Source organism: Melanaphis sacchari, unplaced genomic scaffold (genome assembly GCF_002803265.2).
Source record: "Melanaphis sacchari strain LSU unplaced genomic scaffold, SCAv2.0 Contig244_pilon_pilon, whole genome shotgun sequence".
In the NCBI taxonomy this organism is placed as follows: domain Eukaryota; kingdom Metazoa; phylum Arthropoda; class Insecta; order Hemiptera; family Aphididae; genus Melanaphis; species Melanaphis sacchari.
In genome coordinates this window covers 536,087-553,520 of record NW_020271119.1, presented here as the reverse complement: position 1 = coordinate 553,520, position 17,434 = coordinate 536,087, and the positions used below count along the sequence as shown (strand labels likewise).

The following is a 17,434-nucleotide window of genomic DNA, read 5'->3' as shown; positions in this document are numbered from 1 at the left end:
TTCAAGATCTTTAACGGCTTAAATTTGCTATGATTACGTATACATTATTTCATCGTGGTAATCTAAAACATGTGTTTGTGAAACATATTATTTTATTTTTATATATAAAATGCGCTATCACAAATAATTATTATAATATGGTTCTTCAATAATGCATGTAAAAACTTTGACTGTAAAATACAATTTATTATTACAGTTAAAATAAAATTGATCATGCGATTAGTTAACATAATGTATACATTAATACATAATTATTTACATCATTATTATTTTATAACTATAGCCTATAGGTACAAAAAACTTTTTTAAGTAAATGGTAATAATTTATATTAGTTAAGAAATATAAAAAAGTCCACTTCAATGATCAGTTATTTAAAATAAAATTTACTTAAAATCTTCTAACCACTTTATAATACTGTACTAAAATAGTGAAATATACTCACTCAATAGAAAGATTAACTATATTTTTTTTAAATTTTGAGCAGAACGAATGACTTACTTATTACTTATAATTTTAATATAATATTTTATTCGTTTTATTTTGATTAATATTTTTTTTCATTGGTCATATTGTACTATACTACTATATAAACACAGTTTATGTAGAACCCTATTGAAATCGAATATGGAATATACTTTAAAGTATAATTAGTTGAGATCAGAAAAAAAAATGAAAATTGAGAAATTTGGAAAATAAAAAAATTAACATTACTTTAAACCCATCGTAAATTTGGAACAAAATAATAATTGTTTTTAAATAAACTAAATCTGATAATTGGTATTTAATAACTCTAAGTGAAGATAGGTAGATAGTCTTTATGCCTATATCACTAAGTAAATTTAATGATATGTTTTTTTTTTTTTTTTTTTTTTTAATTTTTAAAGCCTCGATAACGTGACCATTGGCTTATTTTTACATCTAATGATGACTTAAATTAAATTGTACAGTTCAGTATCTTTCAAAAATAAAATTATGTTTTGGATGGATTTTTCGTCAGGGCCCAGTGCGTCGTGAAGGTGTTCCGGTATGTTGAATTTTTGTCTTGCCTCTTTTGTGTCTCTGCATTCAGTGATAGATATGTTTTTTTGATATTGCTATTAAAGTAATTTATTCTTAAATTTTAATTTTCAAGTTAATAATATAAAACAATGTGAATTGATTTATAGTAAAAAGTAAATAGATAATACTTTAAAATTAATATAAATATTTTGAAAATATCTTAACGTTTGGTAAAATTTATAATGTAAGTATAAAATTTTAAGAATAATGTTTTTAAATTATAACAAAATGATTTACATCGTTTAAATATGTTATTTGGTTCATATTTTAACTTAAAATATCTATAAAACATAATCGAGATAGTTAATTTTTTAGTTCTAGTATGAACTTTTGTGAGAAACATTGCATTAGATTTTCAAAGCATAACTATGAAAATTGAAGTTTTTTAAATTTATTACAACATAATAGATAATAACGGTTTGTAAATTTTTGTGACTCGATAAATAAAATTTTAATTAATTTTTAATAAAATAATAATAATCATTTTAATATAATCAAAAAATACGGTATTATGTTTATAAAAAAAAAAAGTAATGACAATATGATATTTAGTCTACACTCTAAAATGTTAAATAGTATTATTTTTTATCCAAGAAAAAAAAAGTTTTCTGAAATGAAATTGTATTTAAGACAAATAAACATCAAATAGAAACTAATTAAACTATTGAGAAAAATAATGCGTACTTTAATTATATACTATGTTTTTTTTTGTCGTAACAAAAACTATTGTAAACGCATTTTAGTTATTGAATTTTATTTAATGTGATTCAATTAGATATTATGGTGTTTTAATCAAATATCTGTTTTATCATTTGTTCTTGTTTTTTTTTTTCGAAATAAAATTAATTATCTTTAACAAACTAAATTATTATAAATAATATTATGATTATAATTTATATACTTACTTTTTACTTTAATACAAATTTTTGAAAACTCTCCAATCTTTTTCATGACTTATTTTTTTTCCTGGAACAGATTTTTCTCTTATATAGTGTCACGTCAGTATATCTTGTTTTATTTGATATCATTAATTTTTATTCGTTAAAAGAAAAATTCTTCTTTTCAAACAATAGCGTTAAAATAAAACTTGTAAAAAGTATATTGTGTACAATTGGCATACTAATACACATTAATACTAAGAACTGTTAACTTAAACTAATCAATACATTTTACCTAATCGATATTTTGCTTTCGTTTTTGAACAAGAATAAAATATATTTATATATTTTTTTTAGTAGAAAGGCAATAAACATGTATTTTTTTTTTTTTTTTTTTTGTTTCAGGTAGATCTGAGATCGCGATGCTTATCACTAGTACTATAGCTGTTCAATTACATTTATAATCCTTGGCGGATAACCTTCGTGCGTTTCAGGGAAATGGTACCAAATTTGTTCTTAGTTGCACTATTTATCAATGGTAAGTTGTAAATATATATATATATATATATATTTATTGATAATAATTTATGAATCTTATAGTCACGCAAAGACCTTTTTAATTACTTTATTAAAATACAAAAATATTATTTGTAGTTTTTTTATAAAAACGGTTTGATACATAATATAACGTAGACTGATTAAGTTTTTATGTTCTCCTAGCTCCTTTTTGAATGATGTATTTTATGTAAAATCAAATCATTTAAAATAAAGTAAGTAAATTGAAGAAATACAATTTCAATATTTTATGAATCAAGTTGAATATATTTGTATAAAAAAAAAATTTGTATTATTTTTAATTTATGACAAATATTTTAGTTTGATTCAGATTTCTATATAGTGCTGAAATTGTAACTTAACATCTATTGAAATACTGTATTTTAATAAATATAAGTACAATTTAAATAGATTACTCATTAATTCCAATCTATTTTTGATTTTATTAGTAAAATTATTTTTTTAAACAATTACTTGAATCTTTGAGTTAAATAATAGAACCTATTTTTAAATGATAACATTTCGTATATTATTTAAGATACCCTGCAGAAATACTGAGTACTTTTTTAAAGTCAGAATCTGTTAATTTTTAGGTAGTGTAGACTGGTTTCTAAATTTTATATAATTTTATTTAATTCGTAAGATTAGTTTTGAGTAACATTTAACTTTGTATACAAATGATAATTCCACGATAACATAGATTCGATGGATATAGAAACTATAATGATTTTGAAATTATATTAATTAATATTCTATAGCTAGAATTATTTATAATATTTTATCAAATTTTATGTTTTAGTAATACCATTCATTTTTAAAGACTATTATCTTTAATATATTTTAAAATCATATAAACTACGCATTACAATTTTTGTTTTGATAAATTTCAATATTAAATAACAATCATCCTCTAAATAATTTACTATAAAAAAAGGCTAGTAGTTATTTGAATAAAAATAGTTTGAATCATCACAGAACACTTTTTAATATTATAATACCTCTGAAAATATGATCATCAAATAAACTTAAAACTACCAAAGATCAGATCTTAACTCAATGTGTTATTTAAGAAAAAAAATAAAACAAATGGAGATGAGCATGTAAAGTGATTTATTATCTATAAAAATATATTTTAAATTAACTTCAATAATACTTAATTATAAATTTTAGTTTCTTATGACAATTTATCAAGCTTTTATAAAATGTTCTATTTTGTTTGTTATAAATAGTACCGAAATTATTCTATGTTATTGAATATCGAATAAAATTATTATTTACACAACTTTAATTTTTGGACATTTTTAAGCTATTTATTTCTTTTTTAAATATTATATGATAAATACTGCTTATTCTTTTGAATAATTTGAATATTTTCACTGAAAAATTTCATGCAAAAATAATCTAAGTATAATAAACCAATTCATTCTTTTGAAATAAACATTTCTTAGGTAAAAATGAAAATATAATTATACTACATCATTTTTTTTTTTTTATAAAATATATTTTAAATTTAAGACAAAACGTTTGTTGTCAACCTAAAGAATATATAAATGATCGATGCTGTTCGCGTATGGTTGCAACTTGCTCGACGCATTTATCAAATACCATCAGAGAAACAATAAGAACTTTTGGTTACAGTTTTAACCCTTGACAAGTGAACCAGCGGAGGACGAGAGTAAAATAATAAGTAGTACCTTACACAATATAATATAATATTATCAAAAAACTTTTGTTTACGATCACCCCATACAGTGCCCATATTATATACTTTAATTCGTTGTTAGAGACAAGGCTGTCATTGGAAAATTCACTGGTGCATTTTCCTGTGCGTTTATAATGGACATGGATCGATATTTAACAACGGCAAATAAAGTTATTTCGTTGGATTTTGGATAGAAGTTTTAACCCTGTCAAAAATGATTTATAATTCATTTTTGTTTACCCGGATAGCGATTGCTTTATATTACATGACAATATTATTAAAGTGTAGATATTTTAATTAGTTTTATTTAATTTAATTTTTAAGACCCTTTTAGCATATTTTGTTATTACGATTCTTCTTATTTTTATCAAACCTTTACAAATAAATTAAACCAATGCAACGGTTTAAAAATTAATTATAAATTATAATTAATTGACTATAATTATTGAACTTATATTAAACTTTGGGTTACACTATAATTTATTTTAGTTAAGGTACTAAATCTTAGCATGTTAAATTTATAAATTAGTAAATAATTAAGTTAACAAGTTTATATAACTTTTAATACAATTTAAATATATTATATTTATTAAACAATTAGTAATTTAACAAATATTACTAATAGTAAAGACTTTAAAGATATATCATGACGTTGAACAATAAAGTATTCTACTCTAAATTTTTATAAATATGATGTAAAGATTGTTATTTTATAATAACTTAAATAACATAAAAAGTGGCATGTTATACTTAATTAGTTATTAATAAAATTATTTATATATTGTGTGGACAGTGTGGTGTAATAGTAACACAGCTAGCCATGACACGCGTAATCGTCGATTCGAACCTGTGCAAAAAAAATTATTACTTCATAGTTTCACTCCCGCCTTTGCTCCGATTGCTCCACCCTGCCAAGCTGTACCTACTCCACTGGGAGTAACGTCCACATAAGTGAAAATTCTCTTCTTAAAGAAGGGTGTGGTAGCAATGTATTATATACGCTTCCCAAGTGAAAAGCTATTGATAGAAACCAATAAGGTTGTTTCAATGTATAAAAAAAAAAAAAAATAAAAAAATAATTTTGTGATAAGTTTATTATGACAATTATAAGTATTTACATTTAAGAAATGATATGATACTATTCAAAACATGATTAAATTATACATAATTTGTTCTGTGACAACAAAAATTCAAATAAACCGAATAATTAATATAATTACATGAAACTATTAAAAATTTTATTTAAATATTAGTTACCTATTTTTTATTTATACCTACTGATATTTATATATATATTTTTTATTATTATTATTATTATTATTATTCTTAGACCTCCGCGCAGCATCAAAAACTTAAGACTATTAGCTTCATATGAATAAATACATTGAATTTCCCTAGATTAAGTTATACATATCGGTATATTTAAGAAATGAGATAAAATTGTTGATTTTGTTTTAGATTGGGTTAAAAGCTTCCAAAAGGTTTTCAGGTATTGCTTGGCATTTTCTAGTTTTCACATTGTTTCGACAGTGCATAAGAAGTTGTTTGAATATAAGAGGTTTTCTGTAGGTTTGACACAGTTTTGGTTCTTCTCTTTGTTTAAAGATATTTATGGGATATATTTGAGTGATCTATACGTATAGTCTGTTTATAGTCACTTCGTATTTGCGTCTGAGTGGATAGAGTTTAAGCCAGTATGTGGTTATATTTTTGATTTATCTGAATTTAATTAATATTCAAAGTTATACAATTATAAAAAATAATCAAATATTATATACAAATCATCCGAATTATTTGTATCTCTACTACATGTAATAACGTTGATTTGATTAAATTATACTAAAACTTCACTGTAGACTCTTTTATTAGCTTTTAGATTTTGAGTGGAGTTATGCATGTATTAATGTTAATAGTATATAATGATGTGTGTTTTTATTTTATACGATATGTTAATATTATTTGCACCTCAACGTGTTTTGGGTAGTTTTTGGTGAGAAATTGGATCTTGTTGATATTTTAGGTAATACAAATGGAATATTGTCTTTTAAAAATTATGGGAAAAATCAAAAAATTAAGTTAAAAAAAAAAAAAGAATATTAACAAAATACCAATTTACAAAAAATTGATTTTGTATTTTTACTTTAATGTTAAAAAAAAAATAACTGCAAATACTTTATATTTTTTTAAACATTTATATTAGCTTTATTATTTAAATTTGAATAATTTTCAATATTTTTACTCTTTTTAAACTATTTTTAAGTAATTCTAAGATTACAATTTGTTTTCAATTTAAATTAATACATTTTTTTACAAAGTCAAAAAGTTTAAAAATTGAATAAAGAATTAAATTATTAACTATAGATATTAAAAATATAATGCAATAATAAATAGTCCTAATTTGTTTTACAATTGTTCAAAATTTGTCAAAATTACAAATTTTTGCAAATTATTTTGTAGTTGAAATCTTATAAAATATTTGAATTTACCACTAAAGTTTTGAAAATGTAATCCAAAATCTTTAAAGGGTCTTCATTTCTAGAAATTATAAAAAAAGTTAAGCATGAATATGCAAAATATGTCATTTGTTTTAGTGAAAATTAATCAAATTCACTCTATTTATTGATAATAGAATACAATTTTAATACATAATCATAAAAATATAGTCTAATAGACTATTTCTGCCTAAAATCATCTTATGTTCAATATATTGTATTATTGAATTTAAATTTAATACATCCATTATAATGACAATATGCGTTTGAGAGTTACCAGTACTTTTATGGTTTTTAAATTGTTATTTTAATTTGAAAATACTCTCAGCAGTGGTTTTCATTTACAGTGTTATTAAAATACAGTACCTATAGAGATAGTTCATTTATTGTTTATTTAAATATTAATTGAGACTACGAAATTAATGGTAGTGAGAATAAATACCGAAGGTTTGATTAAACGATTCAGCCAATGATTTGCATTTTATATGATACTATCAACATTGGTTGCACATCCTCATTCTGCAGGGTATATATTATTTATTTTCATTTCGCTTTCTACTCTTAAATTTACCCGAATAAGTCAATAATAATCACTGAGATATATATAATGTATTTTTTCAACTGTATGTAAACAATGTTATGATATGAGCAGCGGTGAAAGTTCCATTGTAAATTATCATTGTTTTATTGTTATATTATATGAATTTGAATACGAATTATTCGATTTCCAGAACATATGAAAAAATTTTGTAATAATAAAGGTAATAAAAATGATGAATATTAATTTTTAAAACATTATGAAATTTCTATAAATTGTTTTAAAAATGTATAGTCAAATAATATCACATCACAAATGTACTGTAAATAGCAAATGGTATTCTATATTTTTTAATATATCATGCCATATTTATTTTTAATAGTTATATTATTTCAAGTATCAATATAAAATACAATAAAATTTTGTTTGTTAAATTCATATGTTATGACCTATAATTAATATCATAAAATAATTAGTTTAAGCAAATTATTTTGTTTAACCATCACCAATTTCAAAATTGTTTTAATGTCAAAAGAAATAATAGACACGTTTGAATAAAATGAATCATGTTAGAGTACAATTATTAATCAAAAACCTTCTTCTCTTAATGTAACTATCCCTAAATAACAACGCGCAAAATTAAATATGCCATGCAAACATTTAAACGTGGACAATAACTAATTATTTTATTTAATAACTTAATTAAAAAACATGATTTTAATTTTTAAATTATTCGACATAGTTTTCAATATCTACCTATAATTAGGTATTATCTATAAAATAAATTGAATGTCTTAAATTTGTTGGTAACTTTTGAAACTAATTTAAATATTTGTTATCACTTAATCTAAACCCCTCTCTTATTTATTACTTATGCAAATTTTGAATATATACTTACCTATCTGTCTTCGAGTACTTTATTGCCACCCGTAAAAAAATGCATTCATGTTAAATTTGATTGCCTAATGCTAACAGTTAATGTAACGCGTGTGGACAAATAATTTTTTTGGTTTTTTTAATGTTGTGCATATATATGATATTTTTGACATATCGAATTTATTATATCTGTCTCGTCTAACTTTGTTTTTTTTTTTATCATTTAACAGCAGCATTTTTTCAAAATTATTTTTCTTTTTTTTTGAATGGTCTAAATTTTATTTCCTTTTCATTCTGGACCGAAAACCATCAAATCATAATTTTAATTGTGTGAACTAAAAACAACGAAAAAGTTTTGAACTACATACTATATCAACTAATTTCTAATCACATCTAATAATTGAAAACATGGATGAAAAAAATAAATATCTTTATGTGAGTATTTGCATTAAATACCTATTTGTGTTTTTTTCTTCTTTAATTTATATAAACAGAATTAGGCCTAAAATCTACTCCATGATATATTATTTTATTTAAAAAAAATCAAGATAATATTGGATGAATGTTTCAGAAAAAATGTGCAACAAAGATTTCCACTTTCACACATATATACATATAGATTACAGGTAAATAATCGTCACAATAAAATATACAAATTTTGTTCTTGATAATTAACCCTATAATAATAATAATTATATATATATATTATTTATATTGTTGTGGTTATTTTTTAAACAAAAACAATATATAAAATTTATAGAAATTTCTATTTTTGAGAAATGTCAGACAAATAAATAATCCTTTGTTAAAAGTCTAGAATTATTTTGATTTTTCCACAGAATTTTCATGTAAAAACTAGCTTTTTACAGAAAAGAATAAAAGTTTATCGCTATTTTTAAATAAATAAATACATACAATATATAAACCAACCTAATATCTAATATTCTCTACAATACTCTACAACATTGATCTGACATTCTACCCGATTGAATTTATTAATAAAATTATACTATGTGAAATAATATCTTTTCTGTATATAATTATCTATTTTTCAAAAGATAATATTCCAAATCATTCAAATAATATTACACAATGTTATCGTAAAAAATATTGTCTCACAAGTAACTACTTATTGCCTTATTTTATATTATGTTAAATTAATATTATTGGGCCATGGCCAAATTGATTCATTATTATTAATATTATTACTATGCTATTTATCTATAACTGGAGTAAGGCTGAATGCTGAAAAGTATTTCACATTCGTAGAAAACTTTTATAAATTACACGATGAAATAACTTCAGTTATGCACTTGTTGTATAAGGTGTTTTTTATCGATACCTTATCAATAAAATTGTTATAAAAAAAAAAAAAAAAGTAAAAAAAAAGTACGACCAACAAGTACTCGTGTCAAAACCTATGAACTCTATTATTATTTTAATATAGAAATTAGCGTTAATCTTTACAGAAAATCTATTACAAAAAAAAATTGTAATTTATTTTTTATTTTTTCCGTGGAAAATTATGCGTAACTTTATTTTACCATGATAACAGGTACTCAATTCAAAATATAATAAATTACAACGATAATAACTACTAAACCAAATTATCGTATAATATGTTTTAAATTATCATATTTAGCTATAGTATTTTAGTTTTTGTATTATGTTTGTAATTTAAAATACTTAATACTTCAAATAACATAGAACGATGATGAATAATATCACAAACACCATGACCATCTTCTGAGAGTATGCGTATGTTTTGGCTACGAAACATACTATACAATCCATCATTGACCGATGCTGTGTCACGTGACTCAATTAAGAATGGCTGCTTCTAACGTACTTCAATCTTACCCACCCCTTCACCACTACCCATCAAACGTCACTCACTCGTTCCTAACCACCATGTTGAGCTGAACGTATAATGACTGCGCGTGTGGAGACGGTATAAACATTCATCATGTTCACTGTTGAATGGTGATCCATTAAATACGATGGTTCAAACAATTTTTCCACCCCCGCCACCTGAAAAACGCCCTTTTAACATCTATCTAGTCCGTTATGGTATTAATTATGACGCCTTGGTATTTACCGGTCGACGGTGGGCAAAGCCGTCAATAATAACATATTCGTTACTCTGAAATTAGTTCGGATATCACCCTGCATCGGATATACACTTTGGAACTCAAATCGGATATAGGAAATTGTCTTTGTTTTAATAGTATTTAGTAAAATTGGTTTTATTAAGCTATACGAACTTGTTATAGCCTACATTATTTAACGTTAAATACTATTTATAAGATACTTATTAGTTTTTACGCATTTTTAATAATGTTTTAACTAAAATTATTCTGTGTTGACAAATTTTAGTCATTTAAGTTATGTTTTTAAATATAATTTTAACTAATTAAATGTTTATACATAATATTGATAGTACAAATCAAAGTCAATTCTCCGTAGTTTTTTAAAAGACACAAAATAATATATAAAAAACCAGAGAACAATACTCTGCTGTATACTAAGTCTTAAATGCACCTCATCATTGTAGACTATATTATTGTTTTATTATCACGGATATCTTAAATTTCAATTCGCATATCAAAACTATTCTGAAAGAAAATTATCTATTAACCTATATTACTGGGTATTTTTAATTATAAGATTTATATTTCCTTTTACTTATAATAATATATTTTACTATTGGTTATACAGTAGATTAAATTAATTATGCTAATAATATTAATAAGACTATTAATAATACTTATTTCTTAGTTCGTGTTTTCTTAACGTTTATGTCATTAATGCCGTATTTATGAATTACCTGTCAATAGTTCAATAGTATAAATGAGTAATAGAATAATATTTTTGAATTTGAAACCAAATAATTGTTAGTTAGCCATTTAAAAAAAAAAAAATCTATTTTATCGAAAACTTATTTTTTAGTTTCTGTTTTGACACTTTCTTATTTTCCTTAATAATTTTAAGAAACGGTGGCATTTTTTTGATTTTTGTTCTCATTTTAAAGTACCAAGCACATAAAATTTATAGTGCAAATTGAAGCGTTTATACTGCTTCAGATGGTAATGAAAGACAAATGAAAAAAAATCACACACGCACACAAATTGTACTACATATACATTTATCGTCTCGCTTAAAATTTAAAATAAGTACATAATTTAAACTTTGAAAGATTGATTCAATTAAATTTTTAGTACATTAAAATGTGTTACTTATAAATTATTAGTTATAAGTTATAACAATACATTATTATTTGGACGACTATAAAAGTAAAATTTTCAATAGTTGATGTAAGGAATTATATAGGTAACTGGTAATACTACATTATATATATATCATAATAATCAAAATATATTTTAGTATACATTATTACTTTTTCTTGGAATTTACTTTCCATTATTTCTTATTGAAAATAAATTATTGTTATGTAAATAAAGATTGTATAAAATGTAAAAAATAAATAATAAAAAAAATTCTTTAAGATCGACCGTTTTGCTGATACACAGTCTTTTCGTGTATCATTAACCACTGAAGTATAATAATATTTTAATCTTGAACGATATTAAGCAGATGTAAATCATAATTTATTATGCTTGAAAATTTTGTATTTTGAGTACAAATACCTGCAGTATCAAAAGTATAGCTAACAATGAATGTATATTTTTTAAAACGCCTCAATAGTGCCCCAACAGGCAACAATACGAATATATGTTTAAATCTTCTTTATTTTTTTTTTTTAATTGTTTGATCTTTGATAATGCTATAGTTATTTATTCATGTATTGTATTTTATTTTTCAAACATAATGCATATCATAATAATTATATTTATCCTTAACGGTTTATTGTAAAACAAAACAAAAAGTTTAGCCTAACACAATTAATTATGTACACTAAACAGGAGTCAAGGTTTGTTTACTGTTGTAATCCTCAGTTAAGTGAACGTTTTACGATTTAAAGCTAAAACATGAATAAAATATACTTCTAAAAATACAAAATCACATCATTACTTATAATATATGATAATAATAAATACTTCAATTTTATTTTAATTACAATGCATTTTTATTAAAATTGTTTTTTTTTTTTAATATTATTATTATTTCAAACACACTATGGTTATGGTGTTTTTTTATGCTCGCTAAATATAAAATATATATCATATAAAATAGGATTCATAAATAAATCTTCTTTACATAATGATAGATCATCATAGATTGTGTTTGATTTGAATTAGGATTTAAAATATGAAAGTAGGTAATATTTTAAATTTATTGTAAATATTTTTTTTTTTTTGTACAATTATAAATTACTATTTAGAAATTATAAGACGGTCATAAATTTATTTATAACAGTCCATACTCAGTTTATTATTAACCCGGTTAATATAAAAAAAATAAATATTTGTTATAAGACTAACAAATACACTTTTGACACTGTAGCAGTTTTATTCGTATATAATAATTATAATATCTTACACATTTAATTTAACCTTGATTTAGCATTTCAAGGTTATATAATTACTTTCAGAAAAAAAAAATACTAAAATAGATTAAATAGATTAAAATAGCGTTCCAGGCCCATTATGACAAAAAAAAAAAAAAAAAAATCATTTAATATCTCCCAATATACTAATTATATTATAATATAATCTGATGCGTTATACAGTAAATATAAATTAATAATGTCCAATTGAAATGTATCATAATTTATAATGTAACTAAAAATAAGCATTACTTAATAAGACTAATGATTCTAGACTAGAAGATAATATGTGATAGTTTTTTCGATATTAAATCAACAAACGTTGATATGATATTATATAAGTTTATGGCATGACATAAATACATAATATATTATTTGAATTCCAATATTTACAAAATGTTCAATCATTTTGAGTTAAATAGAACTATATAAGAGGTTATGATAATGCATAACGTTACGTTGACAAGGTGTGAAGTCGTCGGGAAACCTTTTTTTTTTATCAGTAGTCAGTACAGTTATTATATCGAAAGAAAATTCAACTTCTATGGAAACGTGTGTAGCAAAATGAGGTAGGTATATATGATAATATACAGAGTGATTCTTTTATCATATAATATATAAACAGAATATAACAATAAACAGCTATTTTTTATCTGTACACACACACACACATATATATATATACTTTTTTTTTTTTTGAATACATATACTCATATTATATTCAAATGATTTGAAATTATTTTGAAATTTTTTCAAATAACTATTTATACTATTTACTTATTTTTTTCTTATCATTACCATTAGTCAATACTAAACGTATTTTAAATTTTGGCATTAAACTGCTACACTCATCTAATCGTTATTTATCGTAATTATTTAATTACTTAAATACATATTATATTATATTTTTCTGCAATGATTTCCAATTATTTACGTATTTAAAAATAAAAATAAAAACACATTGATTAAATAATTACGTCTTGTTATCATTATAGATTCACACATGAGTGAAATGTGGAAGAAAAATAAAATGTTTACCCGACGCACCCTAATGTTTCAATTTAAAAACAAAAAATAATTAAAGTTTCCACTGCAGGCTCATAATAACCGTTTGTTTGACCTGATCTCGGTTAGTATATAAGTGACCGGAATTGAACATACTATACAATAAATATACATGCAGTGCATTGTATAGAATCTTGAATGGATTTCGTGACAAAAGTTACTTCATTATCTGTCGGAACCGAATGTTGTGGAACGTCTATTTTTCAGGCACGACAATGAGCCGACGCCAAAATCTCGCGCGTTGCTCACCGCCTCACATCATATGCGTTTGTAATACACAATATCGGAATATTGACCGGTGGAAGGATCATTTAATAGATCGCGTTGCCCCGGGGACAGCCTGGTTAGTTTGTTTTGAAAACAATTATCTGAAGAGATTTTGAGTCGACGGGAAATCGGAAAATTACATTTGACAGTTACCAGACTGCTAGATATATCTTTCGATATAATAATCGAAAGCAAACGGTGGAAAACTTTAAAAATTCAACGAGTGATTTTTTTTCTTTACTACAATTTCATTCAGAATAATGTCGTATTGACGACGACTTGTCGGTAAATGATTGAACACAAGGGGATCGAGTTTCTATTTTCTGATTTTATTTATTTTTTGTACTCGAATTGAATTCAATCAACGTTTTCAATCACAGATATTCATTGTTATACAATATACATTTATATATAACTGTTTTTGTTGTCGAGGATTATAATAGAACCCAAAACATTTTATATCTTTTCGAGTAATAAGTTTATAGTTAAAAACTTCAGCCCATCGTATCGCAGGTAATTGATAATTTTAATTAGTCAAATTATATTATCATGCTAATAAAGATTCCATTTTAAATAAATAATGGTAGATGAAAAACATGACCATAGAAAAAATACCCAAACTAATAAACACAACCCGGAAAAACACACAAAAAAATAAAAACAACCCGGAAAAAACACCCACGGAAATAAAACTCTATACGAGTGTTATATAATTGTTTTATTTAATATTTTGTTGATTAAATTAAGTACTATAATAATATAATAATTATAACTCATACATCATAATAATATAGATAAAAAGATAATAATTATAATAATAATAATTAATATTAATATACCTAATCGATTTGTCACTCCACACTTGTCAGTCAATTTTTGATAGTTCGTAAAATAATAAAATAATCAACAATTTAACAATTATAATACTGTCATTATCTCTTAAGTGGTTATGATTGAATTTTAATTAAGGTTTTATTTTTAAGATCGGTGTATAATTCTCCCAGACATTTCATCACGGACCTCTTTAAACATCTCAAAGTTACTTTGAATTTACCAATATATTTTGCAATGTACAAATAACCATTGTTATATAATTTTTCTTAAACTTTTTTGGTTTAATAATCTCCATAGTATGTGAAAAAAAAATTACTTCAAATTTACTATAACGTAGGTTAGGTACTATCTCGACAACTAAGCGTACATTAATGGAGTATTAAATATTTATAAGTACAGATAAATACTCATTTGAACGGATAAAGTATATATAGTCTACTTAATTTCTGTTGTTAGTACTCAACAATTTAAATTAATTTAAATGTCAAAATTCTTATCAATAGTTGGATAATAAAAAGAAAAAGAAACACATAAGAATACAACTGAAACGTATAGCTCATATATTTAATTTTTTTTTTTTTGTTCTTGTTGCTGGTATTTCTATGGGCTTTTTTCCTTGATGAATTTTTTTCGTGGGTTTTTTCTGCGGATATTCTTTCGGGGGGAGGGTTGTGTAAATAATATTATATTAATACAAACTATGTGCGCTACATAAAAATATCCGATGATATAGTTCACTTTAATCATTTAAAATACTAGTCTAACTTAATCGTATTTAAAACTTAAATAAAGATAGGTCATCTATGAGTTTAACCACTGATTTTAGACTGTACTAAAATATATTATTCTAAGATTAACGGTCTTACTTATTTTTTTTATTTTTCTTATTTCCTCATGTAAATCACAGAACAAATTTTAAATCGGTTCGGTGTAAGTGGCAATGACGTAGAACTCTGTACACGATATGTGTTCAATCTTAATTCAATGATTAATCATTGATTAATTCTACGAAAACGATGTGTCGCGCATATTACTAAATTTTTTATATTCATGTATTTCTATTTCCATAAACTTTAATGGTAATTTATTTTATTAATGCTAGTATTCTAATATACATCAGTATAGATTATTATGTAACTATATTAGCAACAGCTTACAATTAATCTTGTTATTTTTAAAATGTCATTGCGAAAAGTTGTGTATAGTAAATGTATATATATGTAATTATTCCAAGTACTCGTGAATAATTTAGAATTGCAACTAAATAAAAAGTAGTTAATCTTAGATTAAACATTATATTTTTTTAACATTTAAAATTCAAATGTATATACAAATCTCAGAAAGATTTTTTTTTTTTAATTATACTATGCATAGCATATATATATAAAAAAAAAATAATGTAAACATTTAATTAAAATGTTAAGTATCTATGATTATTAATTTTTTAATTAAGACCAAATATGAAAAACATCTGTAATATTCCCGTCTTTCTTTATTTTTATTTGTTTTATTTTCTTTATTACTTTTAAAAGTAATGGGAAATTTTACTAATGATTTCTCAAAGTACCAACTAATATACATTTTCTATCAGAAACCACCTTTAAATTTAACAATTGAAATAATTTTATACTTTGAAACGTGTACTTACATAAGTGCAAAAAAATAAACACATTTCGTAAAATTACCACATTCGTCGCTCTGTTCAGAATCTAAAATAAAAAAATTAACTATTTTATTAAAATATACCAATATGATGTTTATTTAAGTAAATAACCACAGTTAAAAAATGTACATTTTATATTTTAAATGGATAATACATTTTTTTTAACTGATTGATTTTTGGAAATATTTTCATATTTTTGTTTGATTCATAAAAATTGTAATCTTAATTATAAATTATAATAATATGATCAATCTTTGTTGTATGAATTTAATATGCTTCAAATATTTTCAACGTTTTTTTAATACTTTTACAATAGTGAAAGTTATAGTTTAATCAAAATCGATTTTATCAATTTTAATTTCGAAACATGTTTGGCAACCTGGCTAAAAATAATTGTTTACATTAATTAACAAATGAAAAAGTTTGTGGATATTGAGCTTACAAAGTTTTAATATTAAAATAATTAAAATTATAACTTATGAGTCATGATCAATTTTTTTAATTTTTTTTTTCATTCTCAACTTCATTAATGCCCATTAACTCTCAAAAGCGTGTATTTAAAATAATTTTTAAATTTATATTACTTTTAATAATAAATTAAGGGTAATGTTATACTAACGTGTCAAAAAAAAATATAATATTTTATGGTTCAAGAATATTCTTTTAGGTGACATGTAGTAAATCAACATTAAAAATGACGGGTGTATTGTATAAAAATCGAAATGTATTAAAATTATGTATTTATTACATGGAAAAAAATGGAAACGAACTTCCTTTTTAACAGATGGATCGAATTTTGTGACATATCAAATGGGAACCATTACGCTGTATTATGTTATATATTGTATAAAAAATCATTACCACTGGAGAAAACATTGAAGCTTAACATTTATGTTTTAGGAACAGATGGCATTTTATACGGTGGTAGTCGTGAGGGTTGATATAGGTAAAATGCACAATCGGGGATGGAGTGGGAAATTCGTCGAGCAAATTGCTG

General features: G+C 23.1%; 1 protein-coding gene and 2 long non-coding RNA genes across 5 annotated transcripts in view; 1 reads left to right on the top strand and 2 right to left on the bottom strand.

The window, feature by feature from the left end:
• LOC112594873 (zwei Ig domain protein zig-8-like) overlaps positions 1 to 17,434 on the top strand; it is a 234,466-nt gene that overhangs the window by 30,138 nt on the left and 186,894 nt on the right. For 2 of the 3 annotated variants that reach the window (XM_025339884.1, XM_025339885.1), the window contains one exon: positions 2,344 to 2,476. In XM_025339884.1, the coding sequence (XP_025195669.1) occupies positions 2,437 to 2,476 (40 nt within the window). In that variant the 5' untranslated portion in view covers positions 2,344 to 2,436. The remainder of the gene's footprint in view (positions 1 to 2,343; positions 2,477 to 17,434) is intronic. The other variant, XM_025339886.1, reaches the window with a different exon arrangement.
• On the bottom strand, positions 838 to 2,106 carry LOC112594876. Its single transcript, XR_003114673.1, has 2 exons — positions 1,966 to 2,106; positions 838 to 1,095 (listed from the first exon to the last, which is right to left on the bottom strand). It is a non-coding gene; the product is annotated as an uncharacterized LOC112594876 (long non-coding RNA).
• Positions 16,422 to 17,434, bottom strand: part of LOC112594877 — a 31,289-nt gene continuing 30,276 nt past the window's right edge. The window contains exon 2 of the long non-coding RNA XR_003114674.1: positions 16,422 to 16,483. This is a non-coding gene — a long non-coding RNA (uncharacterized LOC112594877). The remainder of the gene's footprint in view (positions 16,484 to 17,434) is intronic.